The sequence below is a fragment of the Protopterus annectens genome, chromosome 9.part0 (assembly GCF_019279795.1).
Source record: "Protopterus annectens isolate FY-2018-M chromosome 9.part0, PAN1.0, whole genome shotgun sequence".
Lineage (NCBI taxonomy): Eukaryota > Metazoa > Chordata > Ceratodontiformes > Protopteridae > Protopterus > Protopterus annectens.
Window position 1 is genome coordinate 1,255,307,895 of NC_056743.1, and position 10,047 is coordinate 1,255,317,941.

Genomic DNA, 10,047 nt, shown 5'->3' on the forward strand with positions numbered 1-10,047 from the left:
TTCTTATAATCCAAAGGCCACTTTGACTGGTATCTTAAAGATCAACATCTAAACTCAAAGCACTAGACCAACCTGAAAGGCAAAGGCCTAGTTCCTCTCAAATAAGAAGAGCTTACACAGCAAAAATAAAAAGCCCAAAATTATATATAACTTTGGGAAGCAACCAAGATTAAGTTATGGAACAATCTGTATTGGATTCCTGGGGACTAGCACCCAGTTCAGATATCCCAACAGCCTACACAAAAGACTGGTCAACAGCAACAATCACACTGCCTGCCTCCAAAGAGTGAGTGGAAGGGGATCAAGCAGAAACAGGGCACTGGACTAAAAGACATACTTAGCAGGAAATACCACTGGGTGCAATATTCAAAGGCGAAGATAATTACCCTCACAGTCTACCATGACCAATTTTTCACAGTTGTTCCAAGCTTCATAAACTTTCTAGGATTTCCAGCCACTGATAGAGAACCCTTCAAGCACGGGCTACCTACACCAAGGTCTTAAACCTAATCAGATCTAAGTAGCCCTTCAGATTTCTAATTTAAAGAGCCAGTTTGTTTTTGGAAGGCAAACTCTTCACAAAAATATGCTGTGTTTTTGCCTAAACAAAGAAGGCACTGTAAATTAAATATTTGACAGAATCTGCCCTCCATATGCACATTTAGTAATTAGCATTTGAAGGAAATGTCCTTGGACCTTTAACAGCTTCCAAATTAAAAAGGTAAATTCAAATACTGAAACTTCCTTTATACAAAGAAAATATTAAAAAATAACATTCCTAAACTGGGTACTTACAATGATCTGGAAAAGCCCAATGAAAAGATGGAAGGATGAGAGAATACTTTTGAAGAAAAATGGAATGGCACATGCTTCTTCTTTTAAACCATGTATAAAGTCTATGTCTGGGATGGAGGAAGAGTTTAGTTTGACTGTGACCACCCATCAGAAAAAAAATGGCTAAAAACTCTCAAAGTAAAATTCCATGACGGCAGAAATCCATACTGGATATAAACAAAAGCTCTGGAAGCTGGAAGTCAGATTAGGAAGACATTTCACATTCCAGCTAAATCCCACGGCTAAGGATTCACACTACAGTAATTAAACCAAAGCTGATTATTATCTAGTTACACAGTGTATGCAAAGACAAAAACTCTTCTAATGCAATTCAATTGAAGAAGCAGGTTATCAGTGTGGTGTAAATGAATCTGAAATACAGAAGATACCACAGGCTGCCAAAGTATACAATGAGTTTAACACTGTACCTAAAAGTGATGCTGTACTCACACAGTCTTAAGTTTTACTTCACACAGTCTAAGTTTTATTGCATTTAGGCAATCTCCATCCCAGTTTTTTAAGCACTGAACCACCAGAAAAACTAGTAGGTGCTGCCTTGAGCACAGCAAACTCCAGCATTAAGAACAGGCAAGGGCGGAATCAAATCTAGCTAGGCTGAGGGTGTTTCCTTTTGTAAGTCTGGTATCACTCCTGCTTACTATATATATATATAACATTCCACTTAAATTTGTCAGTCACATGGTACTATGTTGATCACAGACTGTCACTTGGCCACTGAATCTCTGGTAGTTAGAAAATCTTTTCTACCTCGCACAACTTATACTTTGTAGCATCTCTAAAGAAGTTTGCCGCGCTTTATTCATTCCTTAAGTCCATCATTGTATACAATCCAAGCTTCAGCATGTACCTCACTACACACCTGAAAAACCTGGCTAAGGGACCTCCATGTTTCACCAAAAACATCTCTGGCCTCAGCACCCTTAACTCTGGTACATTTAAAGGGCCTGTCCCACTATTCTGTGTCAGACAGACTTCTGAATGGTAATTACTGATTTGCTGTGTGCTACGAACAACCAAGCTCTCATGAACTTCTTTCGCATAAATACAACTTGTGGTAAAGCAAACAAAAATTCTGCTTAACGGTGGACACACCGTTACTCTCCCACCAGTACTGGGTGATAAGCCCGAGCTTCAATAAGGTCACCTCTGTTTTAAGAGCCTATGAACTTATAAGCAAGCATTCAAACTTAACCAGGCAGTGCAATCCTTTCCCCTGAAGGGTGCTTACAAGTACCACAGGACAGCAGAATTAAAGCTTAATCTCTGCAAGTACACTGAATTATACTGCACCAGGAGTTGTTTCGATTTCATCCTGCTCTGGCATAAAGTAAATTATCTAACCACCCCCTTGGGTGATGGACTTGCAAAGTAAGAAGAGTGGGGGATATGGGGACAAGACTGACTGTCACAGCATTTTTTTAAAGCATACCTGAACATACACCAACGCCAAACTGAAGACAGTAAAACAAAGTTCACCCCTGTCTCTACTTAGGTGAAACCTGGATCTATGGATGGGAATAAGGAACTTTACCATAGAACCGCCCTTTTTACTACTAAGGATGGGAATGAGGAACTTTACCACAGAACTGTCCCTTTTACTACTTATGGACAGATGCCTCACCTAAATGCCCTTATGATAACACTGCATCTATAAATACTCAATGGTATTCCCTAGAAAAGATCATTACCTCAACCAGAACTAATCACTATCCTATGGGTAAGTACATAGCTATAAACCATGGAACTAGGTATGGGTAACTAACTTACAAAATAATGCTTTAGGCTTAAAATGGTCCCCAAGGGCAGTAAGCCTAGCATTCATTTATGAACCAACAAAAAGGAAAACTCATTTATCCACTGAATGCCCAGTGTGCAACAAAACTACACTACATTAGAGGCACTTGCCTGTATAGCTCAACTTCCTTGACATCAGCTGTGAAATTTTCTTTCAGCCATCCAGTCTACAGTTTAGTTAACATTTGTGCATGTGTGCTGCTGTGGTACACAAGCACCACAAAACAATGAAGCTACTGAAGTGGCAACAGATGGATGCACCTTATCGTTAATCATTAGAAAGGCTGCAGACTGAAGGTGTAAAACGCATCTTATAGCATAAGCAGAAAATAAACAGGATTATAAAGGGGAAAAAAACTAATACAAGGCACATGAAGGCCACACAGCTTTGCAATTCTGAAAACACCCCTCCCAAAAAGAGTGAAACTAAAGGGTGCAAAAAAAAGTACATCAGAAGAGCACTGGACCCATTGAAAGGAAGGCAACCCTTTAGAATATAAAGCTGATGAAGCTCCAACTTTCTTACCTGTCTCATCTCCAGAGTCGTCTTCACTGTTACCTGCTTCTTCTCTGATCTGGCCTTCTTTCTTCATCATCTCCAAGTAGGCATCATGGGCATCTTCATCAGAGCCTGCATATTCGTCATAGTTTTGCTTCATACCCTACGCAAATGGAAGAAAAGTGAAAAATCACAAACTTTGAACACTAATTAAAAAAAAAAAAAAAAAGACAATGCACCAAGCAGAATGAAAACATTTAACTAGAAAACAAACATGGCCAATTCCAGACTACAGGACAACTGCTGTATTAGTTCATGCAGCTGCAAGTTGCTCTACAAAATCAAAGGTGCGGTATGCACACTAGCTGGACCTGGCTACCACCAGTTTTGCATAAAGCGAATGGAGAATAGCTACCATTACTCCCCTTGCATAAGAAAGGCCCCTTCCACAAACCCAGGAAATTCTACACCCATCAATCTGATGAGCCGCAAAGCATTGGAAAGACTTATCATGGAGGACATAGGGAACCTCCAAACAGTGGACCCATCTCAGTTTGGATTCCTCATGGGTAGGCTGTGCTTACCCAAGCTAGTGGACTTTTTCTGAAAGTCACCACAGTAATGGATGAAGATAAAATGGTACACACTGCACACCTCATCCTGGCCAAGGCATCTGACAGAATCCCCCTACTCAGGCATGGTAGAAAAACTAAACTGGGAACAAACCCCTATGTCAACCACTGAACTGATAAATGGAGCACAGACAGGATGCAAGAAATCAAAATAGGGCATGTTACCTCAAAGAGTTGAGTCACCAGTGATGACCCCCCCCCCCAGGTTCTGTGCTGCAATCTCTCCTGGCTGGCATCTACTTCCAAGAAGAGGCCAATATGAAAGGGCTCTGGCCAAGTTTGCAGATTACTGCAAGATAGGAGCAGTCACTGAATCCCCAAATGACTTGGCCATCCTGCAGGAAGGTTTGTCCTAAATAAATAACTCAAATACAAATAAATCTTAAACAAACTAAAATGCCAAAAAAAGCATCATATCCTTTGGGAAGTCATCTACCCTTGGAAACTACCACACTGAAATTATGCCCCTAAGAGGTGACCCAGTTGGAACAACTCAAAGCCTGTCACTATACTCTGTATAGTGCAAACTGCTAAGAGGTGACCTGTGTTTAGCATACAAGGCATCCTCCAACTCAGCACTGATGGATTTACTACACATCAGCAAATAGCAAATAAAACAGCATCAGTAATACTCAGTCTAGGTGGCTAAACCTCTTCTGCAACATTAATAGAACGGTATGGTGGGACAAGTACATCTCACATAGGACATCACTGCTCTTAACAGGCTCCCCATCTACATAAAAAGCTACTCTCTGTCCATACCTAAAGGTCAACTTGGATCTGTGTGTAGAAAACAGAAAATTCACATCAGGAATGCCCCTTGTACTACTAATGAAGAGACGCAGCTCCTAAATGCTTTACCTCATGCATGGGTCCCATCAAATTTCTATGGTATGATCCCAGCTATTCTCAACAGGGGTAATATATATACACAATCAAGCAGCAGAAGGGAAACTGGCTAGGCTTAACACAATCCACATGGGAGGCTAGACTAGTACTTAGCTATGAACAGTAACTACATGCAGCTAATATCAACTTCTTACTTCACTATTGGCTACAATCAATGCAAATAGTCATCCTCACAGCAGAAACAAAGAAAAGTATGTTTTGCTACATTTCACATGGTTTTCAGAAGTAAAGAAGCACAAATCCTATCCCATACTTCAAACCCAGAATTCTGCAATGTCAGAGTGACGTGAAGACATCCAATGATATCCAGGAAAGGAAAAACCCACAAACAAGACAGCAGACATTAGATGGGGTAGTTAACAGGGGCATTAAACAAAACAAAAAACATGCAATTCTCTAAGTATTCCACAAAATCATGTTGTCAGACAATACAAATGTGACTTAGGAAACTGAAGTGGATGAGTCCTACTTCTTTAATATGAGGCAATGCCTTTAACATATGGGGCTAGTGCGGAAGAGAAAACCCCATCGCAGAGAAGGTTGTGGCACACAAGAGAACAGACACTGCAAAATAAAACAGCAGCACCTTCATGCAAGATTTTCTCTTGGTTAGTCATAATGTCAAAGATGGCGCTACACAGGCAAAAGAAAGCAGTAAGACAACAAATCAAACACCTTTAGGAACATAACCATGTCAAAATTACACCAGCTACCTATAGGGTTTCGCCAAAAATCTACATAACTAGATACATCCACCTGCTTCAATAAAGACAAAAGACTTCCATGGAAGAACATAACCACAGTGTAAAGACTCCTTGTAGGAAATGCATGCCATCCATTAAGCTGTATAAAAATAAATCTAAAATAATCAAACATTTGTGGGGTTACTAGCTTCTTAAGAATATTACAAAAAATGACAAGAAACAGCTCAACTTAACTGTAAAGCCCATTATTTCATGGGAGACACACCCATGCTAAATCATGCCTAAAGGGATAAAACTATTTGAAGCTTCAAAATGTAAAAAATCTACCATTAGTCCCCATTTAATCTGCCACACACAGTAAGACTAGCAGACACTGCTACACACACAAAGCACATGCCTGCACATGCCTTAAAATTCACATATCCAATGCAATTCCCTTACTTTATAAAAAATACAGTTTCAGTTTAAAGAGAGTGACCCAGCAGGCAAATAGTCTATACCAACAAAACAAAACTTTTAGCATATCAAGAGCAAGAAAAGCACACCAATGTACATGACAGGGTACTCCAAAGAGCAAGCCCTAAAGGTGAATTAAAGAACAGACCAATTACGGAAAGAAAATCTGAAGGTAAGACGCACAAAAAACCCCAGAAATGAACAGGCAAATCAAAAGTAGCAAACAAGAAGCTAAACCTTTAAAGACTACTTCTGCAGATCAAGAATAAACTCTATACTCAAGGTAATGAGGAAAACAGGGGGAGTTAATATTTCATGCAAATGAAAAGCCAGACTGTGAAAATGAAGTAAAAACATGCAAAAAGTAATCTGTCACCATCTTCTGGTATAAACACACAGCAACCATAATGCAGAAAGACCTGTCAACAGGAAAACCAGCAAGCATGACCAAGACTGACCTTCTTCTGTAATGGAAAAAAAAAGTTCTAAAGGTCAATGATCAGGGGAACATACAGCAGATACAAAATCAACTGTAGACCTGAAATCTACAATTTTTTTTTAGCTCAAGACATTGCTACACACTCCAGTACTGTCATTACTGACTGCTGCTCACATTGCAAAACCTCTCTTGCACACTTGTCAATTACTTCAGGGGACTTCCCTATCCAGTTCAAGCACATGGTCATAACCCTCTCCTAGGAAATCCCATACTAAGGAATGCAAGGATTTTAGACCAATAGCCAACTTTTACCCACTTAAAAAAAAAATATCGAAAAAAATATTTACAAAGTCCTAGACCACATTAATAAATATGGGCTTCTGTATGATGCTTAAGTTCCATCTGCTGCCCATCTTCATTCATCCTTGACAATTCGGTTTGGTTTAGATATCAGAACCAACTTGGCCATTACTACAGCCCACGAGAACCAAAAAACCCTCGAGCTTAGGTCCTACCCAGAATGCTCATTTCCAAATTACCTCGGAATGAGATTGCAGACAGAAAACATAATCCTATTATCAGCTTTAGAGAGACCATATCTGGTGTGGCATGTGAAATACACAAGGACCATAATTCGCTCCACCAACAGGCTAGAATGGAAGGGGAATGGGGGGTGGGAGTCAAGGATAAATGAAGATGGACAACACAGATGGAACGTTATGGTAAGCACAAATTCTTTACCCGATGTCAATCTTCATTTAATCCTTGACAATTGGGACAGAGTTCCCAGCTACCTTAGATCCTGGGAGGACCCGTGGAAGGATATTCCTGACCACCATAGAATCAAATGATGCACTTCTCCTAGAGACCAAATCCAATTTGTGATTAGCAAAAAAGGTATGTGGGGTAGTCCATGTTGTTGCTGCATAATCATCCATGGAAGCCTTGGAACAAAAAACTGCTGAAGTACCCATGGCTCTAGTAGAATGCGTCTTGACAGGCCCAGTTAATTTGACTTTCCTCTCGTTGTACATGAAGGATATACAATGTTTAGCTATCCAGACAAGGTAACTTTGGAGACTGGCTTACCCATTCTGGTAGCTAAAAAGAAAAGCAGATTGTCAAATTTTCTTATGCCTTTTGTTCTTCGAGGATACAAGTGCAATTGTCTGTAAACATCTAATAAATGCAAACACTATTCACCTTTATTGAGAAATTGGGGAAGAATACTAGTAAACTGACTTTCTGATATTACTTTCTGACACCACCTTTGGTAAAAAGAATGGGTTTGTTTTCAAGGAACTCATGTCTTTGTGAAAATATGGTGGTTTACAAGATAAGGCTTGAATTTCTGAGACTCTTCTGGCAGAAGTAATTGCTACCAGAAAAATAATTTTCCAAGATAAGAATTTCAGGTCACAGTTGGCAGCAGACTGAAATGGAGGATGCATTACTGTTGATAACACGGAGTTTAGGTCCCAAGGTGCAGACGGATCATTATATGGTGATCTTAATATCAAGGTTCCTTTTAAGAATACTTTACAAAGTTTGTGGGAAATTAGCGAATATTTTTTGAACCCATTATGAAAATCTGAAATAGCTGCTAGTTGAACGTTGATAGTAGAGGAAGAGGCTCCTGCTTCAAAAAGCAAACTTAAAAAATCTAAGCCTTTGTCAACAGAAATGGAAAAGGGGTCAATGTTATTACTACTTTGAGCCCAGAAGGAAAACCTTTTCCATTTACTGTTGTAGGGTTTTCTGGTAGAAGGCTTATGGGAAGCTAAAAGAATTCTACGAGCTGGGGAAGACAGATTACACCTGGCAATCAATGAAATTGGAGAAGCTAAGCTGTGAGCTTCAGATTTTGAAGGTTTGGGTTAACAAATCCCTCTGGATGGGATAGGAGATCTTGATCCAGAGTCCATGGTTGCTGAATCAGATAAGGTCAAAGAAAGGGGAACCAAATCTGTACATGCCAGAATGGGGCAATGAGGATTACGTTGCTCTTCAACCTGATCACTTTCTTTAGAAATTAAAGGGATCAAGGAAAAGGCGTACAAGAGTCTGGAGGGCCAATTGTGCAAGAGAGTGCCCCTGAGGGGGAACCAGGGCGAAGTAGCTGTTGCACTTGTTCAGGGGAAATGCAAATAGGTTGCAGCAAGGCTGCCCCAGCAATGAAAAATCTTTTCTGCCACATTGGGAGTGAGAGATCACTCGGGAGACAGACGAATGCATCTGCTCAGTTTGTCTGCTATCACACGAATTCCATGAAATGTGCATTGCTATTAGAAAGCGGTTCGAAGAGATCACCCACTGCCAGAGTCTGAGAGCTTCTCAACAAAGGTGGGTAAGACTTGGCTCCTCCCTGCTCGATGATGTACCAAACTACCAACATAGTCTTTTTGAATTGTAATTGTTCCCAAGGGGAGAGCAGCTTGAAAGGCCTGCAATGCTAAAAGCACTGCCCACAGTTCTAGAACACGGATATGCAAGTTGGCCTCCACAGGGGACCAAGTAAGTGCCTTGGGCAGACTTACCCAGATAAAGCCCCACCATCCCATATGGGAGGAGTCTGTGGTCACTATGGCCTGGAGTTGATTCCGGACAAAGGGGTGGCCCAAAGAGAATTTCCTCTGAGTGAATACACCAAGCTAGTTCTTTCTTGCAATGGCTGGTAATCAAAATCTGATCCGACACTGGTTGATACATTATAGAACAGAGATGCTAGAACCCACTGTAGAATTCTCGTGTGAAATCTCGCTAGGGGAACTAACAATATAGTCGCTGCCATTGAACCCAAGGCTTGTAGGACTAGGTCGTGCGGCTTCTTTTGTTTCTGACAATGTTTTCCACTTGGGCCTTGATCTTCTACAATGTTAGACAAGATAGGGAGGCTATGCAATCACTGGTATTTAGAACCGCTCCTATGAACTCTAAAGTCTGAGTCAGATTAAAATGAGATTTCTTGCAATTTACTGCAATCCCCAGGTGGGTGCAGGTCTGGAGAATATAGTCTCTTGCTGTTCTACAGAATGCCTGTTGGGAACAGTGATGAGCCAGTCATCTAAGTACAGAAACACCCAGAAACCTTTCAGTCTCATGTGACCTGCTACTGCCATGCATTTGTTGAACACCCTGGGGGCTGTGGTGAGACCAAAGGAAAGAGCTCTGAACTGGTAATGACTGGCTCCTAGCTGAAAGTGGAGAAATCACCTGGAGCGCTTGTCCATTTTTATCTGGTAATACACATCTTGGAGAACCATCAAGTACATCCAATCATCTTTCCCTAAAAATGGGAGAATAGACAGACAAAATTCAGGATGGTCATGATTCTATCAAACAGATTTGTTCAAAATGCTTAGATTCAAAATTGGTCTCTTGTCCCGTCTTTTTTTGGCATTAAAAAGAATCGAGTAAACTCCGGATTCTATCTGGTCTGGCAGAACCTCTTGGACGGCTTTTTTCTAGCAGTTTTTGTATTTCTAATACTGCTGCTTCTGGCTGACTGGGTGAAACATCAGGGATTTTCATGCAATTGTGGAGAGTTAGAAGGAAGGATATGGTGTAGCCTCTGGTTATAATCTTTTGTACCCAAACATCCAAAGTTATTTGAAGCCAGGCGTGTTGGTGCAGGGATAAACGCCCCAAACTGCTTCCAGAGGAAGGCAATTGGGCATCCTTTCAGGAGTAATGATAGGGCTTACCAGGAACAGTATCCCTGCCATGTAGATGGCATCTTCCATAAAAGCTCCCCTCTGC

The 10,047-nt window shown here is 40.7% G+C and overlaps 1 protein-coding gene across 1 annotated transcript in view; it reads right to left on the reverse strand.

Moving 5' to 3' along the window:
- SSRP1 (structure specific recognition protein 1) overlaps positions 1-10,047 on the reverse strand; it is a gene marked incomplete in the record, with an annotated part of 1,053,281 nt that overhangs the window by 542,754 nt on the left and 500,480 nt on the right. Inside the window, 1 exon segment of the mRNA XM_044084178.1 lies at positions 3,176-3,311. Coding sequence (XP_043940113.1) covers positions 3,176-3,311 — 136 coding nt within the window.